This window comes from Neofelis nebulosa, chromosome 5 (genome assembly GCF_028018385.1).
Source record: "Neofelis nebulosa isolate mNeoNeb1 chromosome 5, mNeoNeb1.pri, whole genome shotgun sequence".
Taxonomy (NCBI): Eukaryota; Metazoa; Chordata; class Mammalia; order Carnivora; family Felidae; genus Neofelis; species Neofelis nebulosa.
In genome coordinates this window covers 52,842,432-52,861,149 of record NC_080786.1, presented here as the reverse complement: position 1 = coordinate 52,861,149, position 18,718 = coordinate 52,842,432, and the positions used below count along the sequence as shown (strand labels likewise).

The 18,718-nt window shown below is 37.9% G+C and overlaps 1 protein-coding gene across 1 annotated transcript in view; it reads left to right on the top strand.

Moving 5' to 3' along the window:
• RARRES1 (retinoic acid receptor responder 1) overlaps nt 1-18,718 on the top strand; it is a 59,198-nt gene that overhangs the window by 23,365 nt on the left and 17,115 nt on the right. The window contains exon 5 of the mRNA XM_058732514.1: nt 3,301-3,437. Coding sequence (XP_058588497.1) covers nt 3,301-3,437 — 137 coding nt within the window. The remainder of the gene's footprint in view (nt 1-3,300; nt 3,438-18,718) is intronic.

Here is an 18,718-nt window from a genome sequence, read left to right as displayed (position 1 = left end):
GCTGCAGTGGAATCAAGTTTATCTCCTTTTAGGTCAAGAGCTAATGGGCAGTGGTGCCGTCTTTAATAAGAAATGAGCCCTGCCCTCTGAAGTGACTCAGCTGAAGCACAGCACAGCTCGTTTGTTCTGGCGCTCAGGAGAGCATGTGGGCGGCCGTTGAGACTGCACTTACTGGAAAATCCAATTTTCCAAACCACAAAAGTCATCTCTGGACTTGTGCTTGGGTATTGAGCTCGACATATGACCGCTCTAGCACCGCGCCTCCCCCTCCCCCCCCCCCCATCCCACACTCTCTCACAGCTCACTCATTTGCCCAGCAACTACAACAGACCCGTGTCAACGTGGAAGGAACGGAGGTCTTCACTCTTGAGTGCGTCCGTGCTCTGTCCATTTGTGGAGACCAAGTGTTCTTAAAAACCTGCAGGCAGGGGCGCCTGGGTGGCTCAGTTGGTTGAGCGTCCGGCTTTAGTGCAGGTCATGATCTCACAGTCCGTGGGTTTGAGCCCCGCATCCGGGTCTGTGCTGACAGCTCAGAGCCTGGAGCCTGCTTTAGATTCTGTGTCTCCTTCTCTCTCTGCCCCTCCCCTGCTCATGCTCTATCTCTGTCTCTCAAAAATGAATAAACATAAAAAAAAAAAAAAAAAAAACCTGCAGGCAGAATACTGCTCCTTACCTTTCTAACATTCAGAAGCTTCAGGATGTTTCTCGTAGTAATTCTCTGACAACTGCGCTTGAATTCTGTTCCAAAGAATTATGAGGAACAATTCAAATCTTATATTGTGGTAGAATTTGTGTGTATTTAGTAGTGTCTGAAATAAATGGGCTAATGACTAATGCTTAAAATCTACAGTTATTTAGGGATTTTTTTTTCTCTTTTAGCATTGGCTGGGGAAATAAGATTTTATATATCTTCCTCAGAACACAAATTTTAGAAGTTGTATAGGACCTTTTCTTTGAATATTTGCTACAGGATCCCTAGTTTTTGGACACTTTTTCTTTTTTGGAAATACTTATTTTTGTGAGGGAGAGAAAGTGCACTCGCAGACACACATGCGCAGCTAGGGGAGGGGCAGAGGGAGAGGGACAGAGGCTCTGAAGCAGCAGCAAGCCTGACTCGGGGCTGAAACTCACAAACCATGAGATCATGACCTGAGCCAAAGTCGGATGCCTAACCAACTGAGCCACCCAGGCGACCTGGACACTTTATGATAGTGCAGATAAACTGCATTATGTTCAGTTAATAAGTCCTATGTGCCCACAAGAATCATTCTGTAACAATGTAACTTAATGTGGCTTGAAGCTCCAAAAACTTTTTTAATAGAGGGCACCTTTTTATTAACAGAATTTACAAGTTCTGTTAGCATATTTAAAATTATTTTTAATGTTTACTTTTGAGAGACAGAGAGACAGAGCATGAGCAGGGGGAGGGGCAGAGAGAGAGGGAGACACAGAATCTGAAGCAGGCTCCAGGCTCTGAGCTGTCCGCACAGAGCCTGACATGGGGCTTGAACCTATGAACTGCGAGATCATGACCTGAAGTCAAACACTCAACCGACTGAGCCACCCAGGCGCCCCTCTGTTGTCATTTTAAATTCAGCGGAAGCATATGATGGCACTATTTATAGCTTGTCTGTAAAACTATTAAAATGGAAAAGGCTCGGTTTTAGACAAAAGTCAGTCAAAACTGTGGCAATCTCCTCGGATTCACCAGTTCAAATCCCAGCAGCTTTTATTCAGCATTTACTCCTCCAGGACGTTGGGGTTTTGTAGTCCAGCTTGCTCTACAGTTGCTAGGTGAGGCTATCTAAATCCATTTCAGGATATCCTTGCTCCAAACTATTTTTCCCCAAAAAAGGTATTTGTGTTTTTGTTTTTTTTTTTTATGAGTACAGTTTTCACTTTTTCTGATGAATTTACGAACTTCCTATACATGAGCCCAAGTACTCTACAAAGGAAAAGACTGAAGACCTGGGAACAACCAGCCAGAGTCCTGTCACCTGAGTGATTCTATAGTAGCACTGCCAGCATTTATACTTTCAATTGTCCACGCTGTTCACAGTGTTTGGGGTAACCGGCTTGCTTTCTAGTAACGGGTTTTGTTGAACTCACAATGGCACTGGAAGATGAATCACATGATGGGGAGCTGGATGAAGGAAGCTTTCACTGTCTCCCCCCCATCCCTACCTACACAACAGGAATCCAGGGCTCAGCTCAAATCTCATCCCTGTGAAGTTTGCCCCAAATCTCTCCAGCCCAAAGGTCCCTCTCCCTTCCGTGTGCTCTATCAGATCTTTGATCCTCCTTCTCTTGCGGAAGGTATCAGCTGTGTTTCTGCACTGTTGACAAGTAGAGGGTAGGGACCCATCTTCGTGTCCCTCCCATCACCCCTGGAGTCTGTGAATGATCTTTGAATTGATTACCATTACAAACCAGCCAAGTTCCGCAGTACAGAGAAGAATTTACGCTAATGATTATTTTACCAAGGATTAGTTTCCTAGTAAGTTTGTTCTTATTCCTTACATATTATACTATTATTGGGCTTATATTTAAGCTAAGAATATCTCCACCATTTTTCATGAAATGTTGGTCCATGAATTATCTCATAAATTAATCACTTACTAAAATTTGAGTTCCTAAAAGTCACAAAAAGTAATGTGTTAATGTAATGTACTAACCCCACCTCAAGCAGTGTAGTTAAGTAGGTTTTTATAAGTGTTTGCTGAAATAAAAAGATTGCAATTCCAAAAACAATACCACAGAAAAAACCCTCTTGATTTCTGCATGTGTTCAAAATCACTGACAGAAATACTACCAATTCATTGATTAGCTTTAAAGCCAATGATCAGATAAAGATATTTGGAGATTGGCAAAGACCATCGCATTGACTGTACACCCAGACAGAAGGTAATGTAGCAAAAATAATTGATAGACTTTTCCATCTAATTTAAAGATGCTTCTCAACTAACAAGACTTCAACTTTGAGTATCATTATAGCTCTTACTTTGCATTAATATCATACATTTGTACTAGTATACTATACTAGTGTACTAATATAGTACATTAATATAGTACAGCAAATAAGATTTTTATAGTAGCTTTACTCAGTAGGACAAATTGAAGCACATAAATCTTCATATGATGTAGAAACAGGTAAGAACAAGTCATGTGTCCAGCTCAAGGCCTTGCTGTAAGAGATGACGGATGTGACTTAAGGTTACGCCCCTATTTCAGTACTGAAACATTTGAAATTTTGTCCCCAAATGTCATAACACAAGTGTGTTTTCGTTTTCTTTCTCTCAGATAGCCATGGACATATTGATCCCTCTCTGAGACCCATTTGGGATTTGGCTTTTCTTGGTGGCTCTTATGTGATGTGGGAAAAGACAACCCAGTTTTTACATTACTACATGGCACAGCTCAGCAGCGTTAACCAATGGGTAAGAAAAAAACTGAAAGTCATTTTTATGTCACAAGAGATACAACCAATGCAGTTTTCTAAAACTAAATTAATGTGAACTTCTAATTTTATGCCAACAGTTTCATTCATTCAATAAATATTTCTGTGCCTGCAATGGGCCAGGTATAGTTTTAGAGACTGTGGACATAGCAGTGAAGAAAAAACACAGTGTAGCTGCCCTCATTGAAACTCTAGTGAGAGAAGACAAAGATGGTGAACTAATAAATAATTAATATGTATCAAAAGGTGGTAGTAATTGCTATAGAAAAAAAGTAAGGGAGAAGGGAATGCAAGGTGTTGTTAGAATTACTACTTATATTGTCTAAAATAAGGCCCCTCTAATTTGAGCAGGGTGGCAGTGGGGCAGAGGCCTGGGAGAAGTGAGTGAGCCAAGCCTCCACAAGGGAAGATTTTTTTCAGGCAGAGGGAACTGAAGCATCAATGTGGCTGATGGGTTGGAGAAATGGCAGTGAGGTTACTGTGGCTGGAACAGAGTCAGCAAGGGGAGGGTACTGGGAAATGAAATCAAATGGAGAGGACCAGCTCCTATAAGGCTTCGCAGGCCAGTGGAAGGACCTTGTATTTTACTCTTCAGAGGTTTTTAGCCCAGGAGTGATATGATCTGACTTACAATACCATCATTGTGGCTGCTATGTTGACACCAGACCACACAGAGACAAGAGTGGAGTCAGGGAGACCAGCAAAGTATTGCAAAAATCTAGGCAAGGTCTGGGGGTGCCTTGGACCGGGTGGTAGCCATGGAGGTGATGAAAAGTGTTTGGATTCTTTATATATTTTGAAGTTAGACCAACCCTATTTGTTGATGTGGGTATATCTGAGAATGAGAAAAGTCACGGAGAAAAAAGTCACGGAGAATGAGAAAAGTCTTACAACTTTGGCCTGAGTAACTGGAAGGACAGAGTCTTCATTTACTGACTGGGGAAGACTGCAGGAGGAACAGATCTGGGAAGAAATTAGCTTGATTTGGGGCATTCTAAATTCTACTAAACTACCACATGTGTAGTATCTAAAGCCACAAAAGTGGATGACGTCACAGAGAATGTGTAGATAGAGAAAAGAAGGTCTGTATTGAGAGAGTCCTGCTACACTTGTAACTTTAGAGGTTGAAGATATAAGAAAAGAAGGTGTTTTAAGGATGAGGCTTGGCTGTATCCAGTGCTGCTGGAGAATTGTGTGTGAAGAGGCCTGAGACTGACCATTTGATTTAGGCTGTCAGAAGTCATTGGAGAGCTTGTCAAGAGCTATCTCACTGGCACATTGCAGGCAAAAGCCTGAGCGGAATATGTTGGGAGAGACTGGGAAAAGAGAAATAGACATTCCATCTCTTTCAAGGAATTTAGCTGTAAAGGGGAGTATAAGAAAGCAAGGGGCGGAGGAGCCAAGATGGCAGAACAGCATGGAAGTTTTTTTGTGTGTCTCACATCCATGAAATACAGCCAGATCAATGGGTGAGCATAGGGTTGAAAGAGAGTTTGTTTTCTGTTGTATTTTTAGGCTGGGAGATTTAACAGCATATTTATGTGGTGCTGAGAAAAATCCAGTCGAGAGGGGCAAAGTAGGACTTACAGGAAAGCAAAGGAAGAATTGTTGGAGTTCCTATCTTTGAGTAGGCAAGAGAATAGGATCAATCTAGGAGCTGCTTTTAGACAGGAATGTGAGGAATTCACCCGAAGGGAGGGCAGACAAGCAATGGCATAGTTGCTGATAGGGGGCTGGATATCCTGGCGGGAGCCCCTGGAAATTCTCACTGCTTCTGTGCTCTCAGCGAAAGAGACAAAGTCATCAGGTCGGAGAAGGATAAGAGCGGAGGTGTTGGAAGTGTGGGGGATGCATGGACCTGGCATTGTGTGCCACTGCAGGCCCCTTGAAGATCTGGGCTGTGAATTTCAAGGAGGATCAGTCATGCCGAGATGTCTGGGTGTGGGCATGGAGTAGGCCAGAGGTGGATGTAGCCCAATATGGGGTTCCTGTCAGGCAAGTGTGATGTAGACAGAGAGAGGGGCAGTTGCACAGTAAACAAAGTCAACTACTCCAAGAGAGGCAAGCTCAGATAACCTTAAGTACAAATTTCTAAAATCCATTTTCTTCATGGATGCATGAAGCCATAGATTCACCTATGGATGGATCGTCAGTGAATATCTTCTGAGCACAAAGATTTGCCCATCATCGAATAAGCATTTTTAAAAAAAAATTTTTTATTATTTCACTATAGTCGATACTCAATATTATATTAGTTTCAGATGCACAACATAGTGATTGGACAATTCTACACATTAGCTAATGCTTACCACAAAAACTGTTGTTAGCACATCTATAACCATTCAACGTTATTTACAGTATTATTGACTGTACCCCATGTGCTGTACTTTTCATCTCCACAATTTATTTATTTTATGACGAGAAGTTTATACCTCTTAATCCCCTTCACCTAATTCACCCATTTGCCCATTCCCCACCTCTGAAAACCACCAGTTCTCTGGATTTCTGAGTCTGTTTTCTTTGTTTTGTTTTTCTACATTCACATATAAGTGTATGTGTCTTTCTCTGCCTTACTTATTTTATTTACTTTTATTTACTATAGTACCCTTTAGGTCCATCCATGTTGTTGCAAATGGCAAGATCTTCTTCTTTTTTATAGCTCAGTAATATTCCATTCCATTCAATACCACACCACATCTTTCTTATATATTCATCTATTGATGGACACTTAGATTGCTTCCGTATGTTAGTTAATTGCTGCAGTGAACAAAAGGTGTATATATCTTCTCCTCTTAGTATTTTCATTTTCTTTGGGTAAATACCAAATAGTAGACTTATTGGATTATGTGGTATTTCTATTTTGAATTTTTTGAAGAGCCTCCATACTGTTTTCCATAGTGGTTGCACCAATTCACATTCACACCAGCAGTGTGTGAGGGTTCTCTTTTCTCCACCTCCTCGCCGACACTTGTTTATTTCCTGTCTTTTTATTTTAGCCATTTTGACAGGTATAAGGTGATATTTCATTGTTGTTTCGATTTGCATTTCCCTGATAATGAGTGATGTTGAGTATCTTTTCATGTGTCTGTTTGCCACCTATATATTTTCTTTGGAGAAATGTCCATTCAGGCCTCTGCCCAATTTTAATCAGATTGAATTTTTTTGTGTGTTGATTGAATTTTTGTGTGTGTTGAGTTGAAGGAGTCCTTTATATATTTTGGATATTTATTCCTTATCTGAGAAATCATTTTTAAATATCTTCTCCCATTCAGTACGTTGCCTTTTTGTCTTGTTGATGTTTTTCTTTGCTGTGTAAAATCTTTTTATATTGGTGTAGTCCCAAAAGTTTATTTTTGCTTTTGTTTCCCTTGCCTCAGGAGATATATTCATAAATATGTTGCTAAAAGCAGTGTCTAAAGCATATTGCCTGTGCTTTCTTTTAGGAGTTTTATGGTTTCGGGTGTCACATTTAGGTCTTCAGTCCATTTTAAGTTTATTTTTGTGTGTGGTGTAAGAAAGTAGTCCAGTTTCCTTCTTGTATGTAGCTGTCCAGCTTTCATTTGTTGAAGAAACTGCCTTTCCTCATTGTAAAGTTTTGACTTTGTCATAGATTAATTGACCATTTAGGTGTGGGTTTATTTCTGGGTTCTCTGTTCTGTTCCAATGATCTATGTGCCTATTTCTGTGCAAGTACCATGCTGTTTTGATTACTGTGGCTTTATAGTATATCTTGAAACCTGGAATTGTGATACTTCTAGTTTTGTTTTTCTTTGTCAAAATTGCTTTGGCTATTTGTGGTTCCATACAAATTTAGCGTTGTTTGTTCTAGCTTTGTGAAAAATACTATTGGTATTTTGATAGAGATTACATTAAATCTGTAGATTGCTTTGGGCAGTATGAACATTTTAACAATATTAATTCTTCCAGTTCCTAAACATGGTATACCTTTCCATTTGTTTGTGTTGTCTTCAATTTCTTTCATCAGTATCTTATAGATTTCAGAGTTTAAGTATTTCACCTCCTTGGTGAAATCTATTCCTAGGTATTTTATTCTTTTTGGCATAATTGTCAGTGGGATTGTTTTCTTAACTTCTCATTCTGCTACTTCATTATAAGTGTATAGAAATGCAGCAGATTTCTGTAATTAGTTTTGTATCCTGCAAGTTTACTGAATTCACTTACTTTGATCATTTTTTGGTAAAATCTTAATGGTTTTCTACATACAGTATCATGTCATCTGCTAATAGTGAAAGTTTTACTTCTTCCTTATCAATTTGGATGATTTTATTTCCTGTCTAATTGACGCAAGTAGGACTTCAGTACTATGTTGAATAAAAGTGGTAAGAGTGGACATCCTTGTCTACTTCTTGATCTTAAAGACAATCTTTCAGTTTTTTACCATTGAGTATGATGTTAGCTGTGGGCTTTTCATATGTTGAGGGATGTTTCCTACTTTGTTGAGAGTTTTTAATCATGAATGGATGTTATATTTTGTCAGATGTTTTTCCTACATCTATAGAGATGATCATATGGTTTTTATCCTTTCCCTTGTATCATGTTGATGTGATGTATCATGTTGCTTGATTTGAGAATTTTGAACCACTGTTGCATACCTGGAATGAATCCCACTCGATTGTTGAATGATCTTTTTAATGTATTGTTGATATCAGTTTGCTAATAATGTTAAGTATTTTTGCATCTATATTCACTAGAAATATTGGCCTGTTAGTTTTCTTTGTAGTGTCTTTATGTGGTTTTGGTATCAGGGTAATGCCGGCCTGGTTCTGACTTTTGTTGGGAGTTTTTATTATTACTGATTGAATTTTATTACTAGTAATTGGTCTGTTCAGATTTTCTATTTCTTCCTGGTTCAGTTTTGGAGAATTGTATTTCTAGAAATTTATCCATTTCTTCTAGGTTGTCTAATTTTTGGCACACACTTTTTCATAATATTCTCTTCTAATCTTTTGTATTTTTGTAGTGTCATTAGTTATTCTGCTTCATTTCTGATTTTATTTGAGATCAATATTTTTTTTATTGATGATTCTGGCTAAAGAGTTATAAATTTTGCTTATTTTTTCAAAGAAGCAGCCCTTGGCTTCATTGATCTTTTCTGGTTTTTGTTTTTTTGTGTTTTTTTAGTCTCTATTTCGTTTCTTTCTGCTCTAATATTTCTTTCTTTCTTCTATTAGCTTTGGCTTTGTTTGTTCTTCTTTTTTTAGTTCCTGTAGGTATAAACTTGTTGTTTGAGATTTGTATTTCTTTTTATCATTGGTTCCTTCAAAAAGCTATTTTCCATATGAAGTTCCTCTTTTTTTTTTCATCATTTGTTTTGATGTCTGTTATTTTATTATCAGTATTAAATTGATTAATAAAATTTAACAAAACTTTTTAAAGAATATGTGACATTCCTTTTGTACATTTTGTTAGTTCCTTTATGCCATTCGATAACACTAAACAAACTTGACTTTATTAACCCCCAAAATAAATCCCTTCTTTCAGGAAAAGTTATTCAAGAGATACCAGTTGGGGGCACCTGCGTGACTTAGTCAGTTAAGCATCCATCTCTTGATTTTGGCTCAGGTCATGATCTCACTGTTTGTGAGTTCAAGCCCCGCATCAAGCTCTGTGCTGTCAGCTGCTTGGGATTCTCTCTTTCTTCTCTCTCTCTCTCCTCCTCCCCCACCTCTCTCTGTGTCTCTCTCTGTCTCTCTCTCTCAAAATAAATAAATAAACGTAAATTCAATTGGTATCTCTTTTTTTTTTAATCTCAGATGTTTGTTTATGCAGGCATTCTTTGTAGTCCGCTTACTTTGAAATATCTTTGTGTGTTTTAAATAATAATTCCAGTATAGCTGGGGCATCTGGGTGGCTCAGTTGGTTAAGTGTCCAACTTTGGCTTAGGTCATGATCTCATAGTCCATGAGTTCAAGCCCTGCATAGGGCTGTGTACTAATAGCTCAGAGCCTGGAGCCTGCTTCGGGCTCTGTGTCTCCATCTCTCTCTGCCCCTCCCCCACTCATGCTCTCTCTTTCTCTCTCTCTCAAAAATACACATTAAAAAAATAAATAATAAATAAATTATAATTCCAGTATAGTTAACAGTATTATATTAGTTTCAGGTGTACAATATAGTGATTCAACATTTCTGTACGTTACCTCATCATGATAAGTACGTGCTTGAATCCCCATCACCTATTTCACCCATCCTCCCACCCTCCTCCCCTCTGGTAATCATCTGTTTGTTTTCTATAGTTAAGAATCTTTTTATTTTTGGTCTCTTTTGTTCTTTATTCATTCATTAAACTATACAAATGAGTGAAATAATATGATATTTGTCTTTCTCTGACTGACTTATTTCACTTAGCATTATACTCTCTAGCTCCATCCATGTTGTTGCAAATGGCAAGATTTTATTGCTATTATTCAACTATATGTATATATACCACATTTTTTTATCCATTTATCTATCAGTGGACACTTGGGATGCTTCCATAGTTTGGCTATTGTAAATAATGTTGCAGTAAACATAGGAGTATATATATCTTTTCAAATTAGTGTTTTTATATTTTTGGGTAAATACCCAGTAGTGGAATTACCAGATCATATAGTAATTCTATTTTTAATTTTTTTAAGGAACCTCCATACTGTTTTCCACAGTGGCTGACCTGTATGTCTTTCTTTCTCTCTGTCTTTTTTTTTTTTTTTTTTTTTTTTTTTAGAGAGAGAGCATGAGCAGGGGAGAGGGGCAGGAGAGAGAGAGAGAGAGAAAGAGAGAGAGCGAGCCAGCAGGCAGGCTCCGTGCTCAGTGCAGAGCCTGAAACAGGGCTCCATCCCATGACCCTGGGACCATGAACTGAGCCAAAATCAAGAGTTGGATGCTCCACTGACTGAGCCACCCAGGCACACACCCTGTGTGTCTTTTCTATAGAAATGTCTGCTCATGTTTTCTGCCCATTTTTAATTGGATTATTCAGTTTTTTGTGTGTGTGTTGAGTGGTATCAGTCCTTTTTATTATTGGATACTAGCCCTTTATCCGATATGTCATTTGCAAATATCTTCTCCCATTCCATAGGTTGCCTTTTAGTTTTGTTGATTGTTTCCTTCATTGTGCAGAAGCTTTTTATTTTGATGTAGTCCCAATAGTTTATTTTTGCTTTTTTTTTTTTTTAAAATTAAAAACATTTAGAAGAGAGACAAGCTTGACGCGGAGCTCAAACTCACAGACCGTGAGATCATGACCTGATTCTGTTGGATGTTCAACTGACTGAGCCACCCAGGCACCCCTATTTTTGTTTTTGCTTCCCTTGCCTCAGGAGTCATATCTAGACAAATACTGCTATGGCCAATATCAAAGAATTTACTGCCTGTGTTCTCTTCTAAGATTTTTATGTTTTCAGGTCTCACATTTAGGTCTTTAATCTGTTTTTAGTTTACTTTTGTGTATAGTGTGAGAAAGTGGTCCTGATTCTTTCTTAAATATAGCTGTCCAGTTTTCTTACCACATTTGTTGAAGAAACTGACTTTTTCCCATTGTATATTCTTGCCTCCTTTGTTGAAGGTTAATTGACCATATAATTATGGGTTTATTTCTGGGCTTTCTATTCTGTTCCATTGTCTGTTTTTGTGCCAGTACCATACTGCTTTGATGACTACAGCTTTGTAATATATCTTGATATATTGTGGGATTGTGATACCTCCAGTTTTGTTCTTCTTTTTCAAGATTGCTTTGGCTATTCAGGGTCTTTTGTTGTTGTTTTTCCATACAAATTTTAGGATTATTTGTTCTAGTTTTATGAAAAAAGCTGTTGGTATTTTGATAGGGATTGCAATAAATGTATAGATAGCTTTGGGTGGTATGGAAATTTTCACAATATTGTTCCTTCCAATTCATGAGCACGGACTGTCTTTACTTTTTTATCTGTAATCTTTGATTTCATTAATCAATTCTTTATAGTTTTCAGAGAATAGGAACTTTACCTCCTTGATTAAGTTTATTCTTAGGTATTTTATACTTTTTGGTGCAATTGTAAATGGAATTGTTTTCTTAATTTCTCTTTCTGCTGCTTCGTTATTAGTGTATAAAAATGTAACAGATTTCTGTGCATTGATTTTTGTACCCTACAATCTTACTGAATTCATTTATCAATTCTAGTAGGGTTTTTTGGTGGAGTCTTGAGGATTTTCTATATGTAGTATCATGTCATTTATAAATAGTGAAAGTTTGGAGTGGCTGGGTGGCTCAGTCAGTTGAGCATCTAACTCTTGATTTCAGCTCAGGTCATGATCCCAGGTTCGTGGGATCAAACCCCATGGTGGGCTTTGTGCTGAGCATGGAGTTTAACATTCTCTATTTCTCTCCCTCTGCCTTTCTCCTCAACTCATGCTCTTTCTCTAAAATTAAAAAAAACAAAAAAACAAAAAAACAAAAAAACAACTACAAATAGTGAAAGTTTTACTTCTTCCTTACCAGTTTGGATGCCTTTTATTTCTTTTTCTTGTCTGGCTGCTGTGTACACCCTCCAGTACTGTGTTGAATAAAAGTGGGAAGAGTGGACATCCTTGTCTTATTCCTGATCTTAGGGGAAAAGCTCTGTATTTAATCACTGAGTATGATGTTTCCTGTGGGTTTTTCATACATGGCCTTTATTGTCTTGAGGTATGTTCCCTCTAAGCCTATTTTAGTGAGGCTTTTTATCATGAATGTATGTTGTGCTTTGTCAAATGCTTTTTCTGCATCTATTGAAATGATCATATGGTTTTTATCCTTTCTCTTTTGATGGGATGAATCACCGTAATTGATTTGCAAATATTGAACTACCCTTGCAACCCGGGAATAAATCCCACTTGATTGTGATGGATGCTTTTTTAAATGTATTGTTGGATTCAGTTCCATAATTTTTGTTGAGGATATTTGCATCTTTGTTCATCAGAGATATTCACCTGTAGTTCTTTCTTTTTAGTGTCTTTATCTGGTGTTGGTATTGGGGTAATGCTCATTAAATGAATTTGTAAGCTTTCTTTCTTGGTAATATTTTGTTGAGGGTGTTTGTGTCTATGTTCATCAGAGATACTGGCCTCTAGTTCTTTCTTTGTAGCATCTTTATCTGGTTTTGGTATCAAGGTAATGCTCATAAAATGAATTTGGAAGCTTTCTTTCCTTTCCTGTTTTTTGAAATAGCTTTGAGAAGAATATGTATAAACTCTTTTTTTAAATGTTTAGTAGAATTCACCTGTGAAGGCTTCTGGTCCTAGACTTATGTTTGTTGGAAGTTTTTTGATTACTGATTCAATGTTATTGCTAGTGATCAGTTTGTTCAAATTTTCTATTTTCTTCTGATTCAGTTTTGGGAAGTTACGTGTTTCTAGGAATTTATCTATTTCTTTTAGGTTGACCAGTTTGTTGGCATATAATGTTTCATAATATTATAATCTTTTATATTTCTGTGGTGTCAGTTGTTATTCCTCCTCTTTTAATTCTCATTCTTTTTGAGTCTTCTTTCTCACTCTTTATTTTAATGAGTCTGACTAAAGATTTATCAATTTTGTTGATTTTTTTCAAAGAACCAGCTCCTGGTTTCATTGATCTATTGTTTTTTGTAGTGTCTATTTTGTTTATTTCTGCTCTAATCTTTATTATTTCCTTCCTTATACTGGCTTGAGTTTTGTTTTTTTCCTCACTCCTTTAGGTGTAAGGTTAGGTTGTTTGAGATTTTTATTGCGTCTTGAGGTAGGCCTGTATAGCTATCAACTTCTCCCTTAGAACAGCTTTTGCTGCATCCCAAAGATATTGGACTGTTGTATTTTTATTTGTCTTCATGTATTTGTTATTTCCTCTTTGATTTCTTGGTTGATCCATTCATTGTTTAGTAGCATATTTAACCTTCATGTGTATGTGGTCTTTCCAGATTTTTTCTTCTGGTTGCTTTCTAGTTTCATAGCATTGTGGTAAGAAAAGATGCATGGTATGACTTTGATCTTTTTGAATTTGTTGAGACTGATTTTGTAGCCTAAAATGTGATCTATTTTGGATAATGTTTCATGTGTACATGAAAAGAATGTGTATTCTGCTGTTTTGGGATGGAATACTCTGAATGTATATGTTAGATCCATCTGGTCCAATGTTTCATTCAAAGCCACTGTTTCTTTGTTGATTATCTGTTTGGATGGTCTATCCATTTATGTAAGTTAGGTGTTAAAGTACCTTACTCTTACTGCATTACTAGCAGTTACTTACTTTATGTTTGTTATTAGCTGGTTTATATATGTTTGGTGCATAAATATTTACAACTTTTATAACTTCCTATTGGATTGTTCCCTTTATGATTGATTGCATACTGTCCTTCTTTGTCTCGTTAAAGTCTTTGTTTTCAAAAGTATTTTGTCTGATATAAGTATTGCTATCCTTTATTTTTCTCTCAATATGCATGATAAATGCTTTTTCTATATCTTCACCTTCAGTCTGCATGTGTCTAGGACTGAAATGAGTCCCTTGTGGGCAGCATAGAGATGGGTCTTGCTTTTTTATTCATTCCATCACCCTTTGTCTTTTTTTTTTTTTCTTTAGGTTTATTTATTTATTTTGAGAGAGAAAGAGAACAGGGGAGGGGCAGAGAGAGAGAGAGAGAGAGGGAGAGAGAATCCCAAGCAGGCTCCGCACCTGCAGCATATTTTTTGTTGAGAGGTTTCTCTGAGGCCGCCACAGGCACACTGATGGATGGGACCAGTAGTCAGACCAGGTGTCTTCAGTCTGCTTCTCTGTCACAGCTGCAGGCATACCCAACATGGCAAGACTTGATCCATGGGCAGCTAGCAAAGAGGACTAGCTGCAGGAACTGTAGGCTTTCCAGTGTGTGGGGTTGTCTCCCCACCTCTCCAAGGGCAGGAGTCACTTTGGAGTGGTGGTACCCGTCCCAGCTGAGAGTTGCTTGCAGGGTGTGGTAGGGCAGGACCTGCTTTGGAGGGACACCTGCTGCTGCTGGTGAGTTGCTTGGGGCAGGACATATCATGTTAGCAAGATAGATGGAGAGTATTAGCACTGGCTCCTGCAAGTGTCCTACTATCTAGCCTGGGGGAGGGGAAGAGAAATGGCAGTACCAGCACTTTTGTTCCTGGAAAAATCTCCTGAAGATCCCTATTCCTCCAGGGCATGTTCTTAGATTAGTAAATACATGTGTTTCATGTAGCCCCAGGTACTTTTCAAACTGAAGATTATATATTGTGTTTCAGGCCAACCGTATTACTGTATTTCTACCTTTATGTCTTAATATTTGTGAGTTTCTACCTTTATATCTGTTAATGTTTGTTGAATGTATTTAGGTGCTCCTATATTGGTTGCATAGGTATTTATAATTGTTACCTCATCTTGTAGGATTTGTCCCTTTATCTTTTTTTTTTTTTTTTTTTTTAATTTTTTTTTTCAACGTTTTTCATTTATTTTTTGGGACAGAGAGAGACAGAGCATGAACGGGGGAGGGGCAGAGAGAGAGGGAGACACAGAATCGGAAACAGGCTCCAGGCTCCGGGCCATCAGCCCAGAGCCCGACGCGGGGCTCGAACTCACGGACCGCGAGATCGTGACCTGGCTGAAGTCGGACGCTTAACCGACTGCGCCACCCAGGCGCCCCTGTCCCTTTATCTTTATGTAGTATCCTTCTTTGTCTCTTGCTATATAGTCTTTGTTTTAAAGTGTATTTTTTGTCTGATGAAAGTATTGCTACCATGGCTTTTTTGTTGCTTCCATTTGCATGGAAGGAATATCTTTTTTTTTGATGGTCCCTGAATGATGGGAATATTTTTTCCAGTATGCTTGTGTCTTTAGGTCTGAAGTGAGTCTCTTGTAGGTAGCACAGAGATGGGTTTTTTTTTTTAATCTGGATTTAAAAATACCTTTTTATTGGGGCAATTAGGCCATTTACATCTAAAGTTATTAATTGGTATGTACTTAGTGCAGTTTTGTTCATTGTTATGGTTGTTTTGTATTTCTTCTCTATTCCTCTTGTTCTCTTTCTTTGTGATGACTTAAAAAAAAAATTTTTTTTTAATGTTTATTTTTTGAGAGAGATAGGATGTGAGCAGGGGAGGGGCAGAGAGGGAGACACAGAATCTGAAGCAGGCTCCAGGCTCTGAGCTGTCAGCATAGAGCCCAAGGCGGGGCTGGAACCCATGGACCCTGAGATCATGACCTGAGCTAAAATCGGATGCTTAACTGACTGAGCCACCCAGGTGCCCCTGTGATGACTTTCTTTAGTGTTATGCTTGGATTCCTTTCTCTTTTTTTTTGCTATCTAGTACAGGTTTTTCACATATGTTTACTATGTGATTCATATATAATCTAAATATATAGTAGTCTCTATTAATTGATGGTCTTGACGAAGTTTTGAGGTGATAGGGGCAATCCGGAGCTGACTGTCAAGAAAGAATTCTTGAAGACGTCTTTGGTGCAAAACAGTGATTTTATTAAAGGACAGAGACAGGACCTCTGGGCAGGAAGAGCTGTACTGTGGGGGACAATCTGTTTTATGGAGTCCGGATCAAGAGGGAGTTTCCAAAGAGACTTTCACTTGCTAAAGATTTACTGGAGGTCTAGCTATTGTTAAGCTAAAGTTGTTTTCCCCTCCAGCAAGACATTAACATTAAGACAGTAGGGACTTCCTGGACTTTAAACTATGATGATACTGCCTTTTTCTTGTAAACTGGTAGAGACTGTTTTGCAGTTTGACTTTTTTTTTTTTTTTTTTGTCCTTTCCCATTTTTGGGTAGCTGGGAGTGTCCAAGGAATATCACACATATCCCATCTGTGGGGGTGGGGTGTGTGCTAAGCTTATGCTTTGTTCTCAGCCTACCTCCTGCTCCCTCATCAGTCACTCAAGTTCACACACATTCTAAAAGCACTATAGTCTTATTCCCCCATTTTATGTATATATTGCCATAATTTACATCTTTTTATTTTACGAGTCCCTAAACTAATTTTTTTTGATATAATTGATTTTATTACTTTTGTCTTTTAACCTTTGTACTAGTGTTACCTGTGATTGGTCTACAAACTTTATTGTAAGTTTCCTTTTGCTCATGAATATTTTCCTTTTACGTTTTTCTTCTACTTAGTACCTTTTTTTTTTTTTTTTTCCATTTAAGGAAGTCCCTTTAACATTTCTTATAAGGTCAGCTTAGCAGTGGTAAACTCCTTTAACTTTTGTTTGGGAAACTGTTTATTTCTCCTTTTATTCTGAATGATGACCTTGTCAGATATAGTATTCTTGGTTGTAGGTTTTTTTCTCCCAGGATTTTGAATGACCCACTTCTGGCCTGCACATTTTCTGCTGAAGTATCAGCAGATAACTATGGGATTTCCTTTGGACATAACTAGTCCCTTTTCTCCTGCTTTTAAGATTCTCTTTATCTTTAATCTTTGACATTTTAATTATTTGTTTTGGTGTACCTCCTTGTGTTCATCTTGTTTGGGTCTTTCTGTACTTCCTGGAACTGGATGTCTGTTTTTTTCCCCAGATTAGCCAAATTTTCACCTGTTTTTTCTTCCCATAAGTTTTCTGCTCCTTTCTCTCTTCTTTTTCTGGAATCCCTATAATGCTAATGTTAGTATACTTGATGTTGTCTCAGAGATCCCTTAATCTGTCCTGATATTATTTTCATTCTTTTTTTTTCTTTTGCGGTTTTGCTTGGTTGCTTATCATTTCCGTGTCTTCCAGATCACTGACCCATTCTTCTGCATCTGCCAATCTGATGTTGATTCTCCCCAGTGTGTTTTTCACTTCAGTTATTGTATTCTTCAACTATGATTAGTTCTATTTTTATATTTTCTATTTGTTGAAGATCTCACTAAGTTCATCCACTCTTCTCTACAGTCTGGAGAGAACGGTCTTTGAACTCTTTATCTGTGGATTTTTTTTTTTTTTTTTCCTGTGGCTCAGGGCAGATGAATTTGTTCCCAGTCCATCAGTATTATCCCTTCTCACTGCACTTTGCAGCCTTGGAGCTGGGGTTCCCAAGGTTACCGTGTCTCCTGCCATTTTCTCTGTGGTCCCGTTATCTTTTGTTGTATATAAGTTGTTCAGTCACCCCTCAAGCTCCTTAAGAGGAATTGTTCTCTATATGGGTGTTGACTCCGTGTATCCATGGAGGAGGTGAGTTCAGTGTCTTCCCACATTGCCATACTGGACCCTCACACAAGGTCAAGTAAGCATTATTAACGATGGTAAGTTTGGTGTGTTGTTCAAGGGCCACTTGTAAAACAGACAATGAGAAATACAGTTTATTAATTATTAAAATTGGGTCAATATATAACAAAATCCTGGCGCCAGGCAGATGGTTGTTAATGGCAGACATGAGGCCATGAGGCACCTCATCTGTTTATCTTAGCTAGCCTAGGGGATAAGACAGAGCATGCTACCTCAGGGTCAGCAAGGCACCTTTCTTTTGCTAATTAGCTCTGCTCTGGGCAGCTTCACCCTTCAGCAGTCTATAGCCCTATTTACCTGTTTACCTAATTTGGTTCTTCCTTCCTGTGAAAGCAGCTTTCTGCTATAGTACTAAATTGGGGAGGGGGGGTATCTGCCCTGAATACCTAATCTTATTTACCTCATATACCTTTGTATTGGGGCCTTTGCCCCCCCTCTCTATACTTATTTACCTAATGTTGTTTACCCAAACTTGGATGTGAGCATCCTATGGCTTTGTAATTCTTTATGCCTTATTAACCCATCAATGCAGGCTCAGGGAATTCCTAAGCTTATTCCTCACAATGGTTATATATACAAGAGACTTTTACCTTAACTGGAAGTTTAGGGGAAACTTTTTGGTTTACAGTGTAGAAAATTATGCCAAGATAATTTAGAACAAATTTTAATGAATGTGAGACAAAAACACAATAATAGAGCAATATAGACACAACAGAGGGAAAAAATGAATTTTTTTCAAACACTATTTTATTGAAGTGATTTATTTACTTATTCAAGTATAGTTGACGTACAGTGTTCATCAGTTTCAGGTAAACAATATAATGATTCAACAGGGCTATATGTTACTGCTTGTCACTATAAGAATAGTAACCATTTGTCAAAATACAGAATTTAATATTGACTATATTGACTATGCTGTACTTTCCATCTCTGTGACTTATTTATTTTACAACTGGAAGTTTGTACCTCTTAATGGTCTTCACCTATTTCCCTACTGCCCCCACCTCCCTCTCCTCTAGCAATGAGCAGTGTGTGTTCTCTGTATTTATGTATCTGTTTCATT